General features: G+C 35.5%; 1 protein-coding gene and 1 long non-coding RNA gene across 9 annotated transcripts in view; one reads left to right on the forward strand and one right to left on the reverse strand.

The window, feature by feature from the left end:
• LOC136036875 (uncharacterized) overlaps nucleotides 1-23,114 on the reverse strand; it is a 148,529-nt gene extending 125,415 nt beyond the window's left edge. For 2 of the 7 annotated variants that reach the window (XM_065719218.1, XM_065719214.1), the window contains exon 1: nucleotides 23,041-23,114. Coding sequence is in view for 1 of the 7 variants with exons in the window: in XM_065719209.1 (XP_065575281.1) it covers nucleotides 6,278-6,319 (42 nt within the window). In the remaining 6 variants the exon portion in view is untranslated. The other 5 variants (XM_065719217.1, XM_065719209.1, XM_065719213.1 and 2 more) reach the window with 5 other exon arrangements.
• The window catches only part of LOC136036876 (uncharacterized), an 89,958-nt gene that overhangs the window by 17,300 nt on the left and 46,316 nt on the right, over nucleotides 1-26,342 (forward strand). Inside the window, exon 1 of one of the 2 annotated variants that reach the window (XR_010619800.1) lies at nucleotides 5,019-5,115. The exons of the other annotated variant lie outside the window; for it this stretch is intronic. This is a non-coding gene — a long non-coding RNA (uncharacterized LOC136036876). Of the gene's footprint in view, nucleotides 1-5,018; nucleotides 5,116-26,342 lie in introns of those variants that run through there. 2 annotated transcript variants of the gene reach the window in all.

Here is a 26,342-nt window from a genome sequence, read left to right on the forward strand (position 1 = left end):
AACGTCGGTACACTTCCCAGTAACTATTACTGTATGCAAACATTGGTAAAAGTTTGTAACTTGCAGCCCTTCCCCCGGGGACTGTGGGGGGTAAGTAATCCCCAAGGACATAGTTATTATGATTTTCGACTATGCGGAACAAAATGGCTATCTCAAAATTTTGATCAGTTGACTTTGGGAAAAAAATGACCATGGGAGGGGGCCTAGGTGCCCTCCAGTTTTTTGTTCACTTGAAAAGGCCACTAGAACTTTTTATTTCCACTAGAATGAGTCCTCTTGCAACACTCTAGGGCCACTTGGTCGATACGATGACCCCTGGGGAAAAAAAACAAACAAAAAAAAAACAAATAAAGACGCACGGATTCATTTGTCTTCTGGCAAAAAATATGAAATTCCACATTTTTGTAGATTGGACCTTGAAATTTTTTCTATAGGGTTCTCTGATACGCTGAATGCGATGGTACGATTTTCGTTAAGATTCCATGAATTTTAGGGGGTGTTATCCCATATTTTTCAAAATAAGACAAATTTTCTCAGGCTCGTAACTTTTGATGACAAAGACTAAATTTGATGAAACGTATATATTTCAAATCAGCATAAAAATCCAATTCTTTTGATATATCTTTTAGCATCGAAATTCCATTTTTTAGAGTTTTCGTTACCACGAACTGTTTGATTCCCATATTCGGATAAGTTTCACTCTAATTGTTATGGGAATATTCCAACCCGCTTTGAAGTGCGTCAAGGTGGTGTTCTTTCACCGTATCTTTTCAGTATTTGTATCCGCAGTGTGTTATACAAAATTATGCCCTTTCTTTTTTGTAATTTGGTAAATGTCTCTTGTATTGCATATGCGGATGATATACTTCTAGATCTAGCCGTTCTAGATCTAGCCTCTCGAATTCCGTATCATCCATTTCAAAACATTTCAAAACTGTTGGTCTGTCATTGAATATTGATAAGTGTGAGTACCTAGTCTTTAATGCAAAGTCTATGCCCATTTGAAATCCGCGTTTTAACTTCTCCATCCATTGTGTCTCTGATTTGCGGCGGTCAAGCATTCATATTTATTGGAATCTACTAGCTTTTAGGATCAATATTGTACGGCATATTAAAGAAAACTTAAAGCGGGTTATGGTAGAATAGTAGCTAATCGTGGTCATTATTATCGAAAAGCGCTTGCATTGCTATACACTAGTTTTTGCGACTATTCAATACTTTTCCTATCTGGTATTTCACCTATCCTGAAAAAGAGACAAGATCTGGCTGAATTGTGAATATTATATTTCCGCTATTGTAAGTTTCTGTTTCATTTACCCCGGTCTTATAGGAAAAAGAAAATAATTCGGTATTTTGGGGCTTCAGATATTATTACTCCTTTGCGGAAGTTAGGCTCAAAATTGGAAAAGGATTATATTTTTTCTCTGGGCCCCTTCCACCTCTTAGTTCGTTTATTTTCCCGTTAGTTTTCACCTGTTTTCGCTTTATAGTTGTGTTATCTCTTAGCAGTTCTTTCGTTAGTTGAGTTATGGTTGTGGTATATATGTTTTATCGCTCGTATAGTTGTGTTAGTTTCAAATTATACTCCATAATAGAGAGGCTCCGAACACCCAGCATTGTATATTAAGCTCTGAATTTGACGTTTTTTTTCTACGTGACCAGATTCGTCCTGCACCCTGCGCCCTTTTCATTGAATTTTTCTTCCCTCATGACATATTTCTCCAAAGAAAAGATCCTCCCACATAGCCCCCTCCCCTCAACCCTACCCCCAAAACCAAAAAAATCCCCCTGAAAACGTCTGTACACTTCCCAATAACCATTATTATATGTAAACACTGGTCGAAATTTGTAACTTACAGCCCCTCCCCCAGGGACTGTGGGGGAGTAAGTCATCCCCAAAGACATAGTTATTATGGTTTTCGACTATGTTGAACAAAATGGCTATCTCAAAATTTGATCCGTTGACCTTGGGAAAAAAATGAGCGTGGAAGGGGGCCTACATGCCCTTCAATTTTTTTGGTCACTTAAAAAGGGCACTAGAACTTTTCATTTCCGTTAGAATGAGCCCTTTTGCGACATTCTAGGACCACTTGGTCGATACGATGACCCCTGGAAAAAAAACAAAAAAAAACAAATAAACACACACCCGTGATTTGTCTTCTGGCAAAAAATACAAAATTCCACATTTTTGTAGATAGGAGCTTGAAACTTCTATAGTAGGGTTTTCTGATACGCTCAATCTGATAGTGTCATTTTTGTTAAGATCCTGTGACTTTTAGGGGGTGTTTCCCCCTATTTTCCTAAATAAGGCAAATTTTCTCAGGCTCGTAACTTTTGATGGGTAAGACTAAACTTGATGAAACTTATATATTTAAAATCAGCATTAAAATGCAATTCTTTTGATGTAGCTATTGATATCAAAATTCAATTTTTTACAGTTTTGGTTACTATTGAGCCGGATCGCTCCTTACTACAGTTTGTTACCACGAACTGTTTGAAAGGTAACAAGAAATTTCAATTTCCAATTCAAATGAGCCACTTCTGAAGGTTGTACGACCACCCCTACATAAAAACTTATATGCCACCGGGGCCAAGCTTACAACACTTACCCTAGGCTCTGGGGGTTGAATCAACCCCGAATTTTGTGTTGTTGGATCTTTAAACTATTTTGGACTGAATGGCCATCTCAAAATTTTGATCTGATGCAATCAGGAAAAAATAAGGAGTAGGAGGTGGGGGTCGATCTGCTTTGATTACTTTTGATTCCTCTTAAAAGGTAGCTAGACCTTTCGATTTCTAACCATATAAGCCACCTCTGAAGTTTATATGACCACCCATTACACCAACCTAATATACCCCAGGGCATAATTTACAACACTTAATCCTGGTTCTAGGGGGGTTGTATTGATCCCAGAGTTTTTGTTATTTGAACTCTAAACTATTTTGAGCAAAATGTTGATTGCAAAATTTTTATCGGAAGTATTAGGGGAAAAAGAGCCTTGGGTGGGGGGAGGGGTTCTTGCTTCCCTCCGAGATCTTTTGAATCTTAATAAGGGCACTAGAAATTAAATTTTACATTTAAGCCCCCTCCGAAGTTTATGTGACCATCCCTTCCATAAAAAACTTGTATGCCCCCAGGGCATAATTTACAACACTTGCTTCCAGGTTCTGGGCGGCTGTGTTATCCCTGAAGTCTTAATTATATGACCTTTGGTCTGCTTTGAGAAAAACTGCCTTATACAAATTTGGTAAAAAGGTAAATAGTGACGGTAGAACTCATTTGGGGGGAAAGATTGCCAGGTGCCATCAGATCACTTTTTCCTCTTAAAAGATGAATTAGAACTTTTAATTTCTAATCATTTGAGTCACCTCTGGGGTTAGTTCGGCCATTTCTTCCATAAGAACCTTGTATGCTTCTGGAGAATAAGTAACGACCCTTACTCTGGGCTCTGGATGGGTTGGGTTGAACCCAAAGCTTTTGTTATCTGATCACTGGACTATTTCAAACAAACTGGCTATCTCAAATTTACTAGCAGATACAATTGGGAAAAAGAGGGTGTGGGGGGGTTATATGCCATCCAATCACTATTGACTAATAGAAAGGTGACTAAAATTTTCAATTTTCGATCAAATAAGCCACCTCTTGAAGTTTACAGAACAGCCCCTTACATAAAACCTTATATTCCCTCTAGGGCCTACCTACTGCCCCAAAAGGGCACCCTTTCATCGTTACTTGGAAAGGGTCCTTATTTTAGTCTCAGTGTTTATTTTGAGATTTGATATTTACGTTGTCCTTTGAACTTTTACCTGCAGTTTTTCTTTATTGCTATTATTCTGCTCTGAGGACGGTTGAGCGGAGGTTTAAATTGAACCATTTTCATAATTTTTCCTTCTATTTTTCACTGGCTGTTATAGTCCTCGTTTCTCTCTTCTTTGTGATTTTTTGTTTAATCATGCTATTAGAAACAAAAACATTCAGCTCGAAAAAAAATTATTTTGATATAGTGCAATCTAGGCTTCTGATCGTTTTCAAACAGTTCTTGGTAACGAACTGTAGTAAGGAGCGACCCGGCTCAATAGTAACCAAAACTCTAAAAAACGGAATTTTGATACCAATAGCTACATCAAAAGAATTGCATTTTAATGCTGATTTTAAATATATAAATTTCATCTAGTTTAGTCTTACCCATCAAAGCCTGAGAATCTTAACGAAAATGAAATCATCAGATTTAGCGTATCAGAGAACCCTACTGCCTATCTACAAAAATGTGGAATTTTGTATTTTTTGCCAGAAGACAAATCACGGGTGCGTGTTTATTTGTTTTTTTTTTTTTCTTTTTCCCAGGGGTCATCGTATCGACCAAGTGGTCCTAGAATGTTGCAAGAGGACTCATTCTAACGGGAATGAAAAGTTCTAGTGCCCTTTTATAGTGACCAAAAACATTGGAGGGCATTTAGGCCCCCTCCCACGCTCATGTTTTTCCCAAAGTCAACGGATCAAAATTTTGAAATAGCCATTTTGTTCAACATAGTCGAAAACCATAATAACTATGTGTTTGGGGAAGACTTACTCCCCCACAGTTCCTGGGGGAGGGGCTGCAAGTTACAAACTTTGATCATTGTTTACATATAGTAATAATTTTTGGATAGCGTACAGACGTTTTCAGGGGGATTTTATTTTGTTTGGGGGTGGGGCTGAGGGGAGGGGGCTATGTTGGAGGATCTTTCCTTGGAGGAATCTGTCATGGGGGAAGAAAAATTCAATGAAAAGGGCGCAGGATTTTCTAGCATTACTATAAGAAAGCAATGAAAAATAAACATGAAAACGTTTTTTCAAATGAAAAGAAGGAGTAGCATTGAAACTAAAAACGAACAGAGATTATTACGCATATGAGGGGTTCTAAAAATACTTTAGCATGAAGAGTGAGGTATCTAGTGGGACATAAATACCTCGCTCTTTAAGCTAAAGTATTTTTAGTAATTTCAACTATTCTTAAACCAATTCTTAAAGAATTGGGACAAAACTTACGATTTAGTGTAACGAGCGAGGTATTAACGAGGGTACAAACCCCCTCGGATACATAATAAAAACATAGGATTATGAAAGTTTGTTACGTAAGTTAATTCTTAAGTTACGTATATTTTTTACTAATAAAAACGTTCGTTAAAAATTAAAAGTTCTAGTTTCCTTTTTAAGTAACAAAAATATTGGAGGGCAACTAGGCCTCCTTCTCCACCCCTTATTTCTCAAAATCGTCTGATCAAAACTAAGAGAAAGCCATTTAGCCAAAAAAAGAATTAATATACAAATTTCATTTTAATAATTTATGTGCAGAGAGCCAAAACCAAACAAGCATTAATTCAAAAACGTTCAGAAATTAAATAAAAATAATTAATTTTTTTAGCTGAAAGTAAGGAGCGACATTAAAACTTAAAACGAACAGAAATTACTCCGTATATGAAATGGGTTATCCCCTCCGCAATCCCTTGCTCTTTACGCTAAAGTTTGACTCTTTGCCACAATTCTACTTTTTAAAGCAATTAAAAGCTTTAGCGTAAAGAGCGAGGGATTGCGGAGGGGACAACCCATTTCATATGCGAAGTAATTTCTGTTCTTCTTAAGTTTTAATATCAGTCCTTACTTTCAGCTAAAAAATTAATTTTTTTTATTTAATAAGTTCAAAGATTCAGTTCGTTTAAGTTCATTTTAGTTTGAGTGAAAAACTCAATTATTTATTGTAATTTTGTTTTTGTCATTTTGTTGTGACTTTAATTTTTGTAAAGTGGGATGTAGTAATATTTGGTAATATTATAAGTTTGTAATTGCCTAGTTTGTTTTGTCATTTTGATGTGACTTTAATTTTTGTAAAGTGGGATGTAGTAATATTTGGTAATATTATAAGCTTGTAATTGCCTAATTTGTAAGTGCAAGCTTTGTGCAAGCTTTGCTAAATTTTGCTACAACGGGGAGGCAACCCATAACAGATAACTTAGTTCAAAATAGATTTTTCATCCCAAAAAAGCTCACCAAACCCAGAGAAACTACCTGTTAATCCGATTACAGTGCAAATAATGTGTCGTCCAGGTCAACGTCATTTAGGGTTCTTATGTTACTACAACAAAGCGAAAAAATTTTAATCCAAAAATGTTACAAACTTTTAATACTAAGTTTTCCTACTTGAATTCATGTTTCTTCACACAAGTAAGTAACTAACTTATATATGCAGTTGTAGGTCAATTAGATAGGATTCAAACATATATTGGAATGATAACATACCGATAAATAATGTCTTGGGCCAAAGGTTTGTTTTTCCATCATTAATAACCAGTCCAGACAGGTGGACTGGAAAAATTTCGCAGATAATGACTTTTATCAACTCTTTAATGGTTGTTAATTACGAGGCAGAGGCTGATTGGGAGAGTATTCAAACTAAATGGCTGACTGAAAAGATAGTTTTGTAATTTCTGGTGGATAATCTAAGTTAATCTTAGTAATTCTTTTTTCCAGTATCTCTAATCTCTTTGTAGAATCTATAGTAGTTGACAGTAGGCATTGAATTTCATCATTTTAAACTATTCCTCATAAATAAATAATATAATCATCGGAATTTAATTTTCCTTTTATTTTTTCTTATGTCTGGGCCCATCCATTGCGTCTAAGCCAATAAGTTGATAAATAATAATCATTTACTAAAAATAATGAATTTTTTAATCGTTTAATTTGATATCCAACTTATGCTACTAAAGTGGAATATGAAAATGGAAATGAGTTGGTTTGAAAAGTCCAAATAAACGTCAATAATATCCTTACGTCCAAATATTACAAATAAGTTAGGGGTTCTGCTTATTAATTTTGTACCATGGTTAGATTAATAGAGTAATCTTTTTTTAAAGGGGGCTGTAAATTCAAAAAATTAATAAAACACGAAAAGGAAAATCATTAAATGTACGATAGGGATGGAGCCTATGACTACATCCTTGACTATGAATCTGTTTGTGAAAGCATATTTAAGAGATGTCCAAGATAAATTTTGAAGTTTTTAAGTCCAGATCGATAATAAATGGTTATCCTTTCTTCGATGGACGTTCAAGAATATTATATGGATACACGGTGCTAGTTTAGTTCTTTCTCCTCCATTCTTCCGTCAATTGAATTTGCAACTTTGATGGAACTCTTATCGTAGACTGCTACCAGCCTTGGAAGCTATTAGATAAACATAAAAACAAGTTTTTTCAAATAAAATTATGGCCCAATTTAGCAATTAAAACGAGCAGAAATCAAGACATATAGGGGTAGGGGGTGTATTCTTCCTATCTTTCTCTTACAGTTTCTTAATACTTCTCACAGAGGTCAGGGGAGCATGACAGACCCAAGTCCGTTAAATAAGGAGGGTTCGGGTCTTGGTTTGTAACTCACACCGGGATCCCTGAGGGGCAACCCTGAATGGAAAAACACCGGCCACTGAAACGTTTACAACAGCCTTGGAAGCTTTATCAACTCCCACAACAACGACCCCTGCAAGCCCCAGTAACCGATTTCTGACTCCAAACTGAACCTGAGGATGGGTTTTTGGAATGTAAGGACAAAGAGCCAGATATCCAAGACACGAAAAGTTATTAATGGGTTGAGACAATACACCATCGATATACTTGCTCTAACTGTTCTTGTTCTCACATCGATATACAAAATTTCTATCAGACGTATTTTGAAAAAAAAAGACCAAGCTTGTGTTTGAGTAAGGAGGGGGGGTATCCGCCCTCTTATCACTTTAAATCTAAAAAGAGCAGAGAGAGAGCTTAGAAATTCTGATCATCAATCCAATGAGGCCTCTCCAAAATTTATATCACCACGCTTTTTATAAAAACTTTATATGCCCCCAGGGCATAAATTACAACCCTTGCCCTGAGGACTGGTGGGGCGAGGGTTTCATCCTCAAAGACATAATTCCCAGGCCTTCCAACTACGCTGAACAAAATAACAAATACAAATTTTTTTGGATGTGTTTAGGGAAATAGTGGGTTTGGGACGCGGTATAGTTACCCTTCAATCACTTTAGACAATTAAAAAGAGACAAGCTCTATAAATTTCCAATCAAAGAAGCCCTTTTTGAAGTTTCTATGACAAATCCTTCGATACAAAGTTCCCTGGTCTAAAAAAAGAAAAGAAAAAAAATAATACATTGTGCCAACATTGCTCTTTACTTAAAAAGCACTATTGCACTGCCTATGATTATGAAAATAAAGTGTAAGATTTAACCCCAAAATGAGCAAAATTTATTCAAAATAGGAGTGTTGCTGCCGTTTCATCATCTCAACCTTTGCCTCGTGCTCCTAGAAGCTTCGGAGGATGTATATTTGATCAGAAATAAAGAGTTTCAGTCCTTTTTTTATTAGTCGAAAGTGACTAGGGACCAAGCAGCACGGGAGAGTATTTTCTGGTGGGGTTATTTTCTGGAAGAATAAGGAGGGGTATTTTCTGCGGGGATTATTTAGCATGGAAAAGGGTAATTTTTGGTAGGGGGGAGTTTGCTTGGTAAATGTCTAGTCCCACGTATAGACTATCAAAATGGAATACTTACAACATCTCATGAACAGCTTTGAATTTGAAACTTCCAGAGAATATTCAAGGTGATGTTAAACTATATGAAAAGACACTATTGGGATCCTTGTTGTCAAACGGGCATCCCTACCATGAGAGCCATCTTCCCCCCTTGCCTTCCAGAAAATGACCCCCTCAAAGAAATCCAAAGAAAACAACCCCTCCTCCCGGAAAGTAAAGCCCCAATAGAATTTTTCCTCCAGAAGATATCCACCCCAGATAATACTTCTCGCTGAAAATACCCCTGGAAAATACCATCCCGCGGATGGTTGGTCTCCAATCACTTTGACATATATAAAAACAAGGACTTACTCTGAATTTTGACGGAATGAGTACCCTCTGAAGTATATACAGCCATGAGGTGGAGATTGGTATGAGAAAGGGGTGGTCACCCTCTAACGCCGAATAAATTCTGTTCATTTTGCGTTTAATGTTACTCTTTACTTCCATAATAACAGCATAAACCAGAAATATTCACTTAAATCATAAGGGAATAAATATCAATTTCACGTTTTTGATATGAAATTTAAAGTTTTTCATATCCACCCCTCTGTTGGGTATTTCTAACGTCATAATCTAGTAGTCTTGGGTATGTATCAAAGTCAAATCAATGCTGCTAATGGTTTGCTGCTAAATGGAACTTTGTGAGGCTCAAATACCTCCCATGTAAGATGATGGGCAACCCTAGCACCAGGTCCACACTTACAAGCACAAGACACTAGTTGTCAACTTTAAAATCTACATTTGCTTTCTTTCTTCAATCTCTTGAAAAAATTTTGTTCTGCTGCCTCCACAGCTTTGCTCTGCATCTGTCATCGTCCACAAATTTTTCACCATAGAAAAACCAGGGTCAATATTGTATGGGTATCAGCATGAAGATTGAGATTTTGAAACATTGAAGTCCACAAGGTCAGGTATGAAAAAAGTTCCAAAGCCACCAGTAGCAGAATTCTAAAGCTGGAAATAATTTAGCAGCACGACTTGTATTTTGACAGCTTTTCCTTGAGCAAAAAGTCATTTTATATATAAAAATTGTATTTTCACTCCAAATCTACCTACGAATTTGGAACCTGCCAAGTAGCATCGCTAATTTGCAACCCTTATTTTTGCACACCAGAACAAGGTTAATATTGATTAACCCTGCCAATCAAGTAAATTTTTTTACCAGGTAAATTTATATCTTTCATTTCATTAATTCATTTAATTCAAACCTGGAGTAAATTCAAATCCTCATATCTTCTAGCGTAAGGGGAACAACCCAAAACGGATGATCATTTTATAGACTTGAGTCAACCTTACTCTGATGCTTTTCCATAATACAACTACAGAAGAGAGAATAATGAGGACTTTTTTCCCAAGACAGTTAACGAATAAAACCTATTTGAATATTTCGGCCCTATATCTAAGGGCCGTCTTCAGCAAAGAAAATAATAAACAATAAAACACTTACAATAAACTTTTTCGTTTGAAAATCCACTCTTTTTTTATAAGATAGCCTTAGCATCATTACTTCTTAACGAAAAGTTCAGCCAAGACTGTGTGATAAAAGCTAACATTTTACAAGCTAAAAAGGTTCATTCATTGAACTAACTGTATTTATTAAAAATTGGAATAATTTCATATTGCGATATTTGCCTTCTCTGCAGCTAGTCTTGTAGTTCTTTTGGGATTGGGCTTGTTTTTATTTGTTTCTATTTTTGTTTTAGTTTGAATTAGATTATTTTCTGTAATTAATTTTGTGTACATAGGGTTGTTTGTGTTTTCACCAAAGTCTCTATTTAGGGATGTATTATTATTTAGGTTTCACTTGATTTTGATTGCTTCGCGGAAAGGTTGTTGGATTCCTAGGTCATTACTAATTAGAATTGTTTCGTCAAATAGAACATAATGGTTTGGATTTTCAAAAATATGATTACTTAAAGCTGAATCGATAGATATGGAGTTAATACTAGATTTTAATGCTTTTTCAATACTTTCTTTGTGTTGCTGTAATCTTGTTCCTAAATTTCGGTGAGTTCGACCAATGTAATAATTTCCACAGCTAAATGGTATATGATACACCTCTCTTAGATGAGTAACTAGGGTTTTATCCTTACCAGCACTGAGAAGATTCATTTTACTTAAATTACTTGTGAATACAACACGTAAATTATTTTTTAAACAAACTTTTTTTTAGTTTTGAAGTAATTTTCGGAATATAAGGCAGGTAAATCTTGCTTGTGGGATTATTCGAATCATTTTCTGGTGTGAGATTTAAGACTTTAGAAGAATGCTTCTTTAATCTTTGAGCAATAACAATATTTATGAGAGAAATTGGGTACCTGTTGCCGAAAAGTATGTCTGTAATAAAATTGAATTCTTTTTTTAATATACGTTTTTGAACAGATATTAAGTACTCTATCCACAAGAGATATTACCACACATCTTTTAACCTGTGGATGATGGTTAGATTTTAAGTGAAGGTATCTATTATTATGCGTAGGTTTTCTGTAAACCGTAAAATCAAGTTTATTCACCCTGCGTATTATCAATACATCTAAACAAGGTATTTTTTCATCTGTTTCGGTCTCTAGAGTAAATTGCAGGTTTCTATCGTAAGTATTTAAATGTTCTAGAAAACCTTTGTTCACTTTCGCCATAATTCCAAACTGAAGTTACATCGTCCATGAACGTCCCCAAAACACATGATTAAGAAAATACGAATCCAGGGCCCAATTTTCCAGATTCTCGACGAAAATATTTGCGAGTAGGCCTGATAGAGGTGCTCCCATAGGAAGGCATTGCGATAGGTCTAGACATTGATGTTCTCATGTAATTGGTTAAATTATGTAACAAATATTTCTCGCACTTCCAGTTTCGAGATTCATATTGCAAACAGGTAAGGGGCCTTCCCTAAATAGAGACTTGGGTGAATACACACTCAACCCTATGTACACAAAATTAATTACAGGAAATAATCTACTTCAAAATTAAACAAAAATAGGAACGAATAAAAACAAGCCCAATCCCAAAAGAACTACAAGATTAGCTGTAGAGAAGGCATATATGACGATAAAAAATTATTCCAATTTTTAATAAATACAGTTAGTTCAATGAATGAACCTTTTTAACTTGTAAAATGTTAGCTTTTATCACACAGTCTTGGCTGAACTTTTCGTTAAGAAGTAATGATGCCAAGGCTATCTTATAAAAAAAGAGAATAGATTTTTGACCGAAAACTTTTATTGTAAGTGTTTTAACGTTTATGATTTTCTTTCCTGAAGGCGGCCCTTAGATATAGGGCTGAAATATTCAAATAGGTTTTGTTCGTCCACTGTCCTGGGGAAAAAAGTCTTCATTATTCTCTCTTCTGTAGTTGTATTAACAAGAAAATTCTTGCTCTCACAAAATCTACATTTAGGGCAAACTAAGAATTGTATTCTGGCATAAGAGGTGATGCTAGACAACAAAAGGATTGGCTGAAAGTAGCCTTTTAAATTTCCATGGTGAAAACAAATGAATCTCTTAATTGGTACATGAATATAGGGGAAGAAAACCATGAATCATTTTCTTATGGGTCCCGTCCCCTGGAACATATCAATGCCCAGTGAAGATAAAACTTGAATACGTAGCTTCAGGAATCAGATTTGGATAAAATATATATAGACCCCCATGAAGAATAAAAACTGTGGCTGATGTTGCTGTTTAAAGCCTTGGGTGACATTTGAAGCTACCGGGAAAGAGTATATCCAAAGAACTCCAGATTTGAAAAGCCAAAATCTTGGTAACTGGGTGACAACTCGCCCACCAGTTCTGGGTTGAGAGAATCAGTTATCATTTATGACTCCCCAGAGAGGTTCCTTTTTCCCTAAGGATTCCCAAACCCTCTTAGCGTTGATTTTACCAGTCCCAGATTCCTTTCCAAATTATTTCCAATCCGACACGAAATAAAAATATACCCAAATTTTTACACAACTCGTTGTAATCCATCCCACTCTATCTTTTGATCATCTCTATTTATTCCCAATGGGTCCTGGACCTCTTTGTTGCCCCAAAGCTCTTTTTTGTAGTTTTGTAATTCTTTTAAAGTTTTACTTTCCACAATCACAGAATGAACACACAATTTTTTTTCATACTTATTCTTTCATTTCTACTTTTCTGAAATTTATCGCTTATGCAAAATAAATCATCAAAAAATGTGAATTGGATTCTAGTGGCCACTATTTCCAACTGCATTTTTTTACGGTCCTATTTTTATCTCATTTTTTATCTCTCTTTTCATTTTCTTTTTTTTTTGTTAGTAATATTGAATAAATCTTCCTCAAATGGGAATACGATGGCAAATTCATTTTTATATTGGACAAAAATGTTTCGAATTTTACGAGCAAAAGCTTGAATGATAAATTTGTTTTCTTTTTTTTCTGGAACAATAACCAACTTGTCGGCGCCGTATATTTGTTATATGTGTTGTGATATTTGTTATTTTCTGGAAGCTTTCCCGAAAAATAAAAATAACACGTCTTATTTTCAATATTTGACTTCCTAGCCGCTACCAACTCAAATTTCACTAGATTATCAATATTTTTAACTGGAACATCAAGCATTTAATTCTTTTAGATAAGGTGGCTTAGCCTCCCATTTTCTTTTATGGGTTGCTCCAGCTCCCCTCCTAGTCCACAAATTATATATTTTTTCGTCTTAGTATTTAATGTTTAATGCTGTTTCTATTCTTGCAATCGATCCTTAGACAAATAATTAAGGACGTCCGATGGCCTACAAGTTACTTCTTATAAAATCCCATTTATTGACACTCTCTTACGCACTTCGCAAGCTTTAGTAATTGGTTCTATACGAACCTGGTAATATATTTCATTGGCTTAACTATCTTTTTTAATTGGTTCTATCTCATCCTGTGTTTTCTTATGTACTCTCGGTGCTTTTTCTCAAAGACCTCCAATTGACCTTTCCTTTTCCTTCTCTACATTATCTATTGGCCTCTCATGCCCTTCTGGATCTTTGTGTGTCCATAAATCGAAAATTTTATTTCATTGGTTGGTGGTTTACCGTACAGATTCAATCTGCTGTAGACAAATTTTAGGGACCTTGAAAATTTCTCCTTACAATCATTTCCATCTGTGCATTTGTTTCCCTCTTATCAACCTCTTCCTTTTGTTCCCTGGTTCTTCTTTTTTCTATTTTTTGTTCTCTCCTTGTCTCTATTCTTTTTTCGTTAATCTTTCCCCATTCATACTTTGTGTATAATCTTCCCTTTCCTTTCTTTCTACCTTTGTCTTTTTGGTTCAACTAATTAATAATTTTTATCATTTCTAAATAATTACTTTTTTGGGACCCCTTCTGGATATTGAGTCCATACTATTCCTTTTACTCGGTCTACTCTGATTTCTCCTGTCGTTATAACCTCTTAACTCTGTTTCTAATCTATTCATTCTATATTTCTTCGTTCGGTAAGTTTATTATCTGTGACCAGCGAAACCCGTTCATTTCACCCGATATCTGAGGGGCTTAAGTTTGTCTTGTTTCTATTTTTTTCAATTTTTTTTTTTCATTTTCTCTTCATGTATTACAGCTTATGTATCGAATTCGTACCATCTCATATTGTCATGTGTGCCCTTTTCTGATGGTACTATTTTTATTTCCATCCCTGTTTCTCTGTCTGATTATCCTTTATTTGGGAAAAATTCATTTTGTTACCAAGCCTTAATCTCATCGTACTTTACATGCTCCTCAATTACGGGTCTTACCGTCTTTAGGGCAGATGCAAAATGCAAAAATTGGGTCAGAACTGGCCATTTAACCAAAAAAAGTGTTTCACTTAATAGTGATTTTTCTTGCAGAATCCTAGTGGGAAACGTTTAAATTTGAATCCGAGATTGCTTTTCTTTGTTTCACAGCAATAATTTTCCTCGAGTTAACATCAACTCAATTTTGTCTTTTCCTTATCTAGATCTTGTTTTTCTGTTCAATTTGTCTGACATGAAATCAGAATTCGATTAAAAAGAATCATTTCAATTTACTGGAAGGTACATTCTCAAATGGTAAAACTAACTCGTAGCATTATCGTAAAAATATTTGAATTGTAAAATTAACTCGTAGTATGGCTTGTGAGATGTTTCAAACAGGCTAAATTGGCTACTTAGGTCTACTTTTGTAGTACTAGATTTGTTTCTAGTAAGTGTTTTTACTAGAATACTTAAACGGTATATTCAAACAAGATCGCAATCAGTTATCACATGACCAAAGGCTATTCCTCAGCGTTGAAAGAACAACAACTAAAAAATAATATCGAAAGAAGGGACTAAATTGACTTTTCAGCCAGTTGAACTTTGTCCTTTTCAATCGCAGACATCGTGACGGATGAAAACTTGGAACAATATCTTATATAATCTAGTTGGTATTATAAAGCTATCTCTAACTTTTCAGGATTAAAATACCGTGGGTGACACTAATTATTTCGAAACTACCTTATTGTTCTACGTTATCGTTTGTACCCGTTGCGTAAAGACTTAATTATGTAAGATATAAAGATATCGAATACAATGTGCACCAATTTTCACAAATTTATAGCCCAAAGTGAAGAGATTCCTACTTACAAGTCCCTCTCCCCTGATAGACATCAAGTTCACCGGAAACAAATAAATAGGTACACCAAGTAGCAAAAGTTGCAAACCCCTCACCTCTGAAGAGGATTGTAGCCGAACAGCCGATTATTACTTACATGTTCCATAAATGTCTTACCACTGGAACCAAATTGGTTTAACCATCAAATACACCGAAGACAAATAATAGGTACACCCATTAGCAAAAGCGGCAAACCCCTCATTGCCGAAAATGATTATGAGTTAAAAGCCATTTCTCGCCCAAAGTGAACCGATTCTTACTTATAAGTCCCTCTCCTGTGATAGGCATCAAGTTCACTGAAAACAAATAAATGGATACACCAACTAGCGTAGTTGCAAACCCCTCATCGCTCAGGCTGACTGTAGCCTAAAAGCAGATTAATTCTTTCAATTTTCCTACATGTCTTACCACTGGAACTAAATTGGTTTTACCATCAAGTGCACTGGAAAAAAATAATAGATGCACCAACTAGCAAAAGTTGCTAATCCCTCATTGCCGAAGGTGACTATTACCTAACAGCCGACTGTTGCTTACAAATCTTCTATATGTCTCACAATTTGTATTGACCTATATTTTGTTCCAGTGTGTACCTTACTACTGAAGTTGTCAGGCCCTTATAACTTTCAAAGTGGTACACCTCATGAAGGATTTTTTTTTCAAAAACTGGATGTCATATACTTTGATCAGCTTATCAAGAGCCATCGACTGCCGTAAAAATTTTTTTATCTTTCTTAGTTCAAAAGTTGTTTCTGTTTTGCCGTAGGGCAACTTTCTAACGTCACCACTTAGAAAAGAGCAAAGGATAAGCTCCAATTTCTTTAGCAATGGGATAACTTTTGAAAGCTTATTAGGTACATCTGATACCATTTTGCTACCGCAACCCCAAGTCCAAAAAACCGAATTAAGTCCATCTGAAATCCCGAACAGAAATGGGTAGAAACAATAGATGGCTGTAATTTCGGACCCATGGGAAAATACCATATTTTTACTTCTGTAAATTTTTCTATTTATCATTCAAAGAAGATATATTGGCTGTGGGGCCAGGTAACTGCCGCATATATTTAACACTTATAGATTTTAGTCATTCTTCCATTTGAAAGTGGTGCCGGCCTGCTTGCCTGTTAGAACAAAGCTTTCCACTCGAAAGCAGAAACATGGTTTAATGAAACGAAAGCAGGGCTGCACAACATTAGATACTGTTTTCTGACATAGGCTATATAACTCCACTTCACTTCGCACACCGTAGGCTCTGGCTCGTGGACAAGCAAAAACCATCCTTTTTGGCCCCAGGCAAGAGTTTTGCGGAGCTTTCCAAAATGTAATGTCATATTCAATAATCCAGCCTGAGGTCCACACATTCCGTAAAAACTGCACTGGTCAGGCCCATACCAGTTTCCAGGAATAAGCTGAGATCGGCGGGAAAGAAAAAAAAAAGGACAAAACCAAAGTGTTGCTCTTGCAACACAATAACAATAAACAGCAGAGGCACATTCAAAGTAATCAGAAATTAACATGATTAGGGCTCACAACTCCTATGTCTTCTCAAAGAAAAGAACATAATTTGCACTTAACTGAAAAACAGTAATTTAAAATTTTTCATTTTTATAACTTTAAGAAGTTAAAAATTATTGAGATTTTACGGAATAAATAGCAGTATATAAATATATATATATATATATATATATATATATATATATATATATATATATATATATATATATATATATATATATATATTTATTTACATATATATATATATATATATATATATATATATATATATATATATATATATATATATATATGTATATATATATATATATATATATATATATATATATATATATATATATATATATATATATATATATATATATATATATATATATATATATATATATATATATATAAATATTAAACTGACAATGCATGTTCATTTATGTTTTTTTCAGCAAAGTTTAAATTGAGTCATTTCCTAGGGGTTGTGATCTAATTGCACATAGTGTCTTTTGTTAGTTAGAATTTTAATCAATTTTCTCACAAATTTTATCTTCATAGACTAAACATTATTAGTGCTGGTATCACAGTAGTTGCGATATTATTACGAAAAGTAGTTGCAGTGCTAGTGTTTTATTAGTAGTAGTAGCATCAGCAGTAGCGGCACCATTAACAGCGATAGTTTTATATGCATCCTGCCCTTTGGTCAATAGACCATCCCTTCCATGATGTCTCGGAATTTCACCTTGACGCGGTAAGCCATTCCAATAATATTGCTGATGTGCACTTTTGAGCTCCTTTTGACCCCCTTTTCACCTCAATACTCTAAGCCTTACAAGTTTTTGCTATTGAAGCAGTATTTGCATCAGTAGAAATAGCAGTAGTAACAGTGTTAGTACTAAGATGAATATATTACCTTTTTATTAATTGACCCTCCGCTTTAAGTATTCTCCGAAAGTTCCAACTTAATACCCAAATCTACTATTGAAATACACCCTTTTGACAATCCACAGGCAAATGGTGTGTTTTGACTTAATTTAGATTTCCCCTCAAAATTCTGTCAATTTTCAACCTTCATACATACAGTCTTAAATTTTCATAGCATGATAGTAGTAATGGTACTAGAAGGAATAGTAGTAGTAGTAATAATGTATTATTATTATTAGCAATAACGGTAGTAGCAGCAGTATTTAAGGATTTGAAGTTTCTAGGCTCAACCTTCTTTGCCGCTCCGTTTTTGTATGATTTTCGGGGAAATCCCAAAAACTTTGGAAATAAATAGAGCCACAAGGCCTAGTGAGCCTATTGGTAGATCCTGGCCTGGTTTCACTGAAATATTCATTTTGTTTTCAATAATATAATAAGTTAAAAATTATATATTTTTCATATAATTCGTTTTACTAAAGCGCCAAATACGCAGTAGGTCTTAGGGTATTACCGCTAGGGAAACAGGCAGTAGCCAAACTGTTGTTTATAGTGAAGGTTACATGTGTCTTGCACAGTTTTGGAAAGAGCTATTAATATTAAACTGAATTCCCATGATTTTTGGAAGATATATTGTTAAAAAGTTTCATTGTTAGGGGGGGGTCTAGCCGTGCAGGGGGGGGGCAGGGGTCAGCTCCCTTAGGTTTTGGGAGTAAAATATCATTAATAAGTTTTTTAAGTGGGGATGGTGTTCGAACTTAGCTTATCTTTTAACTATTTTAAAAACCCTCGTATAAAAACCTTACCAGTTACCTCATCTTTAGACTTTGACATCTCATCTCATCTTTTGATAAAATGGCTATCTCAAAACGTTGATTGGATGGATTTGGAATAAAGGGGGCAGGGGGATTAGCTGCCCTCAGGTCCCTTTTTGACTCTTACAAATTTAAATAGAAATTTCAATTTTCAAAAAAAACGAGTCCCATTTGAAGTTTATATGACAATTGCTTCCATGATCATCTTTTCAAACCCAGAGCGTAATTTACAACATTTGCTCCCAGGTTGTGAGGAGTTGCGTAGACCCCGAAGTTCGTATTGTATTATCTTTGGTCTATTTTGGACAAAACAACTACCTCAAAAATTTTTTTGACTGCATTTGGGGACATAGGGTTTTCAAATTGAGGAACTTTCAATTTCTGGTCATTTGAATCGCTCCCGAGGTATACCTCTTATGTCCCCGAATCTTGCAAAGTTTAAACCTTATATGCCCCAGGGGTATAAGTTACAGCCCATCCCTCGTGCTCAGGGGGAATATATTGACCCCGAAATTTTTGTAATCTAATTGTTGGACTATTTCAAACAAAATTTACGTCTCAAAATTTTAAACTGATGTAATTGGGGAAGAGAGGGTTTGCCTGTGGGGGGGGGGAGGGTGGATATCCACTGATCAATTTTGATAACTCTTAGAAATGTATCTAGATCTTTCAATTTCCGATCAAATGAGCCCCTTCTGAAATTTATACGAGCACCTCTTCCATAAGAACCATACATGCCCCGGCGTAACTTACAACGGCCGGCCTAGGTCCAAGGGGGTTATGTCTGCCCCAAAGTTTTTGTTGTCCAGTGTCTGATCTATTTTAAAAATATTTGTTGGATTAATTTGGGGAAATAAGTGTATTCAGGGGGCTAGTTACCCTCTGATCACTTCTGACTCTTAAAAGGTGCACTATAATTTCTGATTTTCAATTGAATGAACGCTCTCAAAGTTTACACGACCTTCATTACTAAATGATGTGCCTCTGGGAAAACGAAACAGAGCATTCGAACCTCACATCCTTACGGTTGGTTAAGGAGGGAGGTAAATTCCAACCAGATCAATTTTGACTCTTAAAAAGGGAACTAGAACTTTCACACTCTAATAATTTGAGTCTTCTCTGAAATTTATACGACCACCTCCTCCATGTGGGGTGTGAGGGGGTGTCTTGACCCTGATTTTTTTCTATCTGATCTTTGGACAGTTTAAAAAAAATAGATATTGCAAAATTTCAATCAGATGAATTCGGGGTGAGAGGGTGTATGGGGGGATGATGCTATCTTTTAACTTTTGATCCTTCTTAAAAAGGTAACAAGAAATTTCAATTTCTAATTCAAATGAGCCACTTCTGAAGGTTGTACGACCACCCCTACATAAGAACTTATTTGCCACCGGGGCCAAGCTTACAACACTTACCCTAGGCTCTGGGGGTTGAATCAACCCCAAATTTTGGGTTGTTGGATCTTTAAACTATTTTGGACTGAATGGACATCTCAAAATTTTGATCTGATACAATCAGGAAAAAATAAGGAGTAGGAGGTGGGGGTCGATCTGCTTTTATTACTTTTGATTCCTCTTAAAAGGTAGCTAGACCTTTCGATTTCTAACCATATGAGCCACCTCTGAAGTTTATTTGACCACCCATTACACAAAACCTAATATACCCCAGGGCATATTTACAACACTTAACCCTGGTTCTAGGGGGGTTGTATTGATCCCAGAGTTTTTGTTATTTTAACTCTAAACTATTTTGAGCAAAATATTGATTGCAAAAATTTTATCGGAAGCATTAGGGGAAAAAGAGCCTTGGGTGGGGGGAGGGGTTCTTGCTACCCTCCGAGATCTTTTGAATCTTAAAAAGGGCACTAGAAATTACATTTTACATTTAAGCTCCCTCCGAAGTTTATGTGACCATCCCTTCCATAAAAAACTTGTATGCCCCCAGGGCATAATTTACAACACTTGCTTCCAGGTTCGGGGCGCCCGCGTTATCCCTGAAGTTTTAATTATATGACCTTTGGTCTGCTTTGAGAAAAACTGCCTTATACAAATTTGGTAAAAAGGTAAATAGTGACGGTAGAACTCATTTGGGGGGAAGGAGTGCCAGGTGCCATCAGATCACTTTTCCCTCTTAAAAGATGAATTAGAACTTTCAATTTCTAATCACTTGAGTCACCTCTGGGGTTAGTTCGGCCATTTCTTCCATAAGAACCTTGTATGCTTCTGGAGAATAAGTATCGACCCTTACTCTAGGCTCTGGTTGGGTTGGGTTGAACCCAAAGCTTTTGTTATTTGATCACTGGACTATTTCAAAGAAACTGGCTATCTCAAATTTACTATCAGATACAATTGGGAAAAAAAGGGTGTGGGGGGGGGGGTTATATGCCATCCAATCACTATTGACTAATAGAAAGGTGACTAACTGTAGTAAGGAGCGACCCAGTGCAATAGTAACCAAAACTCTAAAAAGCGGAATTTTGATACCAATAGCTACATCAAAAGAATGGCATTTTATTGCTGATTTTAAATATATAAATTTCATCTAGTTTAGTCTTATCCATCAAAAGTTAAGAGCCTGAGAAAATTTGCATTATTTAAGAAAATAGGGGAAAACACCCGCTAAAAGTCGTAGAATGTTAACGAAAATGACATCATCAGATTTAGCATATCAGAGAACCCTACTGCCTATCTACAAAAATGTGGAATTTTGTATTTTTTGCCAGAAGACAAATCACGGGTGCGTGTTTATTTGTTTGTTTTTTTTTCTTTTTCCCAGGGGTCATCGTATCGACCAAGTGGTCCTAGAATGTTGCAAGAGGACTCATTCTAACGGGAATGAAAAGTTCTAGTGCTCTTTTTAAGTGACCAAAAAATTGGAGGGCATTTAGGCCCCCTCCCACGCTCATGTTTTTCCCAAATTCAACGGATCAAAATTTTGAGATGGCCATTTTTTTCAACATAGTCGAAAACTATAATAACTATGTGTTTGGGGAAGACTTATTCCCCCACAATTCCTGGGGGAGGGGCCGCAAGTTACAAATTTGACCATTGTTTACATATAGTAATAGTTTTTGTATAGTGTACAGACGTTTTCAGGGGGATTTTATTTTGTTTGGGGGTGGGGCTGAGGGGAGGGGGCTATGTTGGAGGATCTTTCCTTGGAGGAATCTGTCATGGGGGAAGAAAAATTAACTGAAAAGGGCGCAGGATTTTCTAGCATTACTATAAGAAAACAATGAAAAATAAACATGAAAACGTTTTTTCAAATGAAAAGAAGGAGTAGCATTGAAACTTATAACGAACAGAGATTATTACGCATATGAGGGGTTTTAAAAATACTTTAGCATAAAGAGCGAGGTATCTAGGAGGAGATAAATACCTCGCTCTTTATGCTAAAGTATTTTTAGTAATTTCAACTATTCTTAAACCAATTCTTAAAGAATTGGGACAAAACTTACGATTTAGTGTAAAGAGCGAGGTATTAACGAGGGTACAAACCCCCTCGTATACATAATAAAAATATAGGATTATGAAAGTTTGTTACGTAAGTTAATTCTTAAGTTACGTATATTTTTTACTAATAAAAACGTTCGTTAAAAATTAAAAGTTCTAGTTTCCTTTTTAAGTAACCAAAAAATTGGAGGACAACTAGGCCTCCTTCTCCACCCCTTATTTCTCAAAATCGTCTGATCAAAACTAAGAGAAAGCCATTTAGCCAAAAAAAGAATTAATATACAAATTTCATTTTAATAATTTATTTGAAGAGAGCCAAAACCAAACAAGCATTAATTCAAAAACGTTCAGACGTTAAATAAAAAAACTTAATTTTTTTAGCTGAAAGTGAGGAGCGACATTAAAACTTAAAACGAACAGAAATCACTCCGTATATGAAATGGGTTGTCCCCTCCGCAATCCCTCGCTCTTTACGCTAAAGTTTGACTCTTTGCCACAATTCTACTTTTTAAAACAATTAAAAGCTTTAGCGTAAAGAGCGAGGGATTGTGGAGGGGACAACCCATTTCATATACGGAGTAATTTCTGTTCGTTTTAAGTTTTAATGTCGCTCCTTACTTTCAGCTAAAAAAATTAATTTTTTTTATTTAATAAGTTCAAAGATTCAGTTCGTTTAAGTTCATTTTCAGTTTGAGTGAAAAACTCAATTATTTATTGTAATTTTGTTTTTGTCATTTTGTTGTGACTTTCATTTTTGTAAAGTGGGATGTAGTAATATTTGGTAATATTATAAGCTTGTAATTGCCTAATTTGTTTTTGTCATTTTGTTGTGACTTTAATTTTTGTAAAGTGGAATGTAGTAATATTTGGTAATATTATAAGATTGTAATTTCCTAATTTGTAAGTGCAAGCCTTGTGCAAGCTTTGCTAAATTTTGCTACCACGGGGAGGCAACCCATAACAGATAACTTAGTTCAAAATAGATTTTTCATCCCAAAAAAGCTCACCAAACCCAGAAAAACTACCTGTTAATCCGATTACAGTGCAAATAATGTGTCGTCCAGGTCAACGTCATTTAGGGTTCTTATGTTAATACAACAAAGCGAAAAAATTTAAATCCAAAAATGTTACAAACTTTTAATGCTAAGTTTTCCTACTTGAATTCATGTTTCTTCACACAAGTAAGTAACTAACTTATATATGCAGTTGTAGGTCAATTAGATAGGATTCAAACATATATTGGAATGATAACATACCGATAAATAATGTCTTGGGCCAAAGGTTTGATTTTTCCATGATTAATAACCAGTCCAGACAGGTGGACTGGAACAATTTCGCAGATAATGACTTTTATCAACTCTTTAATGGTTGTTAATTACGAGGCAGAGGCTGATTGGGAGAGTATTCAAACTAAATGGCTGACTGAAAAAGATAGTTTTGTAATTTCTGGTGGATAATCTAAGTCAATCTTAATAATTCTTTTTTCCAGTATCTCTAATCTCTTTGTAGAATCTATAGTAGTTGAAAGTAGGCATTGAATTTCATCATTTTAAACTATTCCTCATAAATAAACAATATAATCATCGGAATTTAATTTTTATTTTATTTTTTCTTATGTCTGGGCCCATCCATTGAGTCTAAGCCAATAAGTTGATAAATAATAATCATTTACTAATAATAATGAATTTTTTAATCGTTTAATTTGATATCCAACTTATGCTACTAAAGTGGAATATGAAAATGGAAATGAGTTGGTTTGAAAAGTCCAAATAAACGTCAATAATATCCTTAAGTCCAAATATTACAAATAAGTTAGGGGTTCTGCTTATTAATTTTGTACCATGGTTAGATTAATAGAGTAATCTTTTTTGAAAGGGGGCTGTAAATTCAAAAAAATAATAAAAGACGAAAAGGAAAATCATTAAATGTACGAGAGGGATGGAGCCTATGACTACATCCTTGACTATGAATCTGTTTGTGAAAGCATATTTAAGAGATGTCCAAGATAAATTTTGAGGTTTTTAAGTCCAGATCGATAATAAATGGTTATCCTTTCTTCGATGGACGTTCAAGAATATAATATGGATACACGGTTCTAGTTTAGTTCTTTTTCCTCCATTCTTCCGTCAATTGAATTTGCAACTTTGAGGGAACTCTTATCGTAGACTGCTACCGACCTTTGAAGCTATTACATAAAGATAAAAACAAGTTTTTTCAAATTAAATTATGACACAATTTAGCAATTAAAACGAACAGAAATCAAGACATATAGGGGTAGGGGGTGTATTCCTCTTATCTTTCTCTTACAGTTTCTTAATACTTCTCACAGAGGTCAGGGGAGCATGACAGACCCAAGTCCGTTAAATAAGGAGGGTTGGGCTCTTGGTTTGTAACTCACACCGGGATCCCTGAGGGGCAACCCTGAATGGAAAAACACCGGCCACTGAAACGTTTACAACAGCCTTGGAAGCCTTATCAACTCCCACAACAACAACCCCTGCAAGCCCCAGTAACCGATTTCTGACTCCAAACTGAACTTGAGGATGGGTTTTTGGAATGTAAGGACAAAGAGCCAGATATCCAAGACACGAAAAGTTATTAATGAGTTGAGACAATACACCATCGATATACTTGCTCTCACAGTTCTTGTTCTCACATCGATATACAAAATATCTATTAGACGTATTTTGAAAAAAAGACCAAGCTTGTGTTTGAGTACGGAGGGGGGGTGTCCGCCCTCTTATCACCTTAAATCTTAAAAAGAGCAGAGAGAGAGCTTAGAAATTCTGATCATCAATCCAACGAGGCCACTCCAAAATTTATACCACCACGCTTTTTATAAAAACTTTATATGCCCCCAGGGCATAAATTACAACCCTTGCCCTGAGGACTGGTGGGGCGAGGGTTTCATCCTCAAAGACATAATTCCCAGGCCTTCCAACTACGCTGAACAAAATAACAAATACAAATTTTATTGGATGTGTTTAGGGAAATAGTGGGTTTGGGAGGCGGTATAGTTACCCTTCAATCACTTTAGACAATTAAAAAGAGACAAGCTCTATAAATTTCCAATCAAAGAAGCCCTTTTTGAAGTTTCTATGACACATCCTTCGATACAAAGTTCCCTGGTCTAAAAAAAAGAAAAGAAAAAAAATAATACATTGTGCCAACATCGCTCTTTACTTAAAAAGCGCTATTACACTGCCTATGATTATTAAAATAAAGTGTAAGATTTAACCCCAAAATGAGCAAAATTTATTCAAAATAGGAGTGTGACTGCCCTTTCCTCATCTCAACCTTTGCCTCGTGCTCCTAGAAGTTTCGGAGGATGTATATTTGATAAGAAATAAAGAGTTTCAGTCCTTTTTTTATTAGTCGAAAGTGACTAGGGACCAAGCAGGACGGGAGGGTATTTTCTGGTGGGGTTATTTGCTGGAAGAATAAGGAGGGGTATTTTCTGCGGGGATTATTTAGCATGGAAAAGGATAATTTTTGGTAGGGGGGAGTTTGCTTGGTAAGTGTCTAGTCCCACGTATAGACTATCAAAATGGAATACTTACAACATCTCATGAACAGCTGTGAATTTGAAACTTCCAGAGAATATTCAAGATGATGTTAAACTATATGAAAATACACTATTGGGATCCTTGTTGTCAAACTGGCATCCCTACCATGGGAGCCATCTTCCCCCCTTGCCTTCCAGAAAATGCCCCCTGAAAGAAAGCCAAAGAAAACAACCCCTCCTCCCGGAAAGTAAAGCCCCCATAGAATTTATCCTCCAGAAGATATCCACCCCAGATAATACTTCTCGCTGAAGAAACCCCTGGAAAATACCATCCCGTGGCTGGTTGGTCTCCAATCACTTTGACATATATAAAAACAAGGACTTACTCTGAATTTTGACGGAATGAGTACCCTCTGAAGTTTATACAGCCATGAGGTGGAGATTGGTATGAGAAAGGGGTGGTCACCCTCTAACGCAGAATATATTCTGTTAATTTTGCGTTTAATGTTACTCTTTACTTCCATAATAACAGCATAAACAAGAAATATTCACTTAAATCAAAAGGGAATAAATATCAATTTCACGTTTTTGATATGAAATTTAAGGTTTTTTCATATCCACTCTCCTTCCCCTCTGTTGGTATTTCTAACGTCATAATCTAGTAGTGTTGGGTATGTATCAAAGTCGAATCAATGCTGCTAATGGCTTGCTGCTAAATGGCACTTTTTGAGGCTCAAATACCTCCCATGTAAGATGATCGGCCACCCTAGGACCACGTCCACACTTACAAGCATAAGACACTAGTTGTCAACTTTAAAATCTACATTTGCCTTCTTTCTTCTATCTCTTGAAAAAAATTTTGTGCTGCTGCCTCCACAGCTTGGCTCTGGATCTGTCATCGTCCACAAATTTTCCACCATAGAAAAACCAGG

The sequence above is a fragment of the Artemia franciscana genome, chromosome 16 (assembly GCF_032884065.1).
Source record: "Artemia franciscana chromosome 16, ASM3288406v1, whole genome shotgun sequence".
NCBI classification, from domain to species: domain Eukaryota; kingdom Metazoa; phylum Arthropoda; class Branchiopoda; order Anostraca; family Artemiidae; genus Artemia; species Artemia franciscana.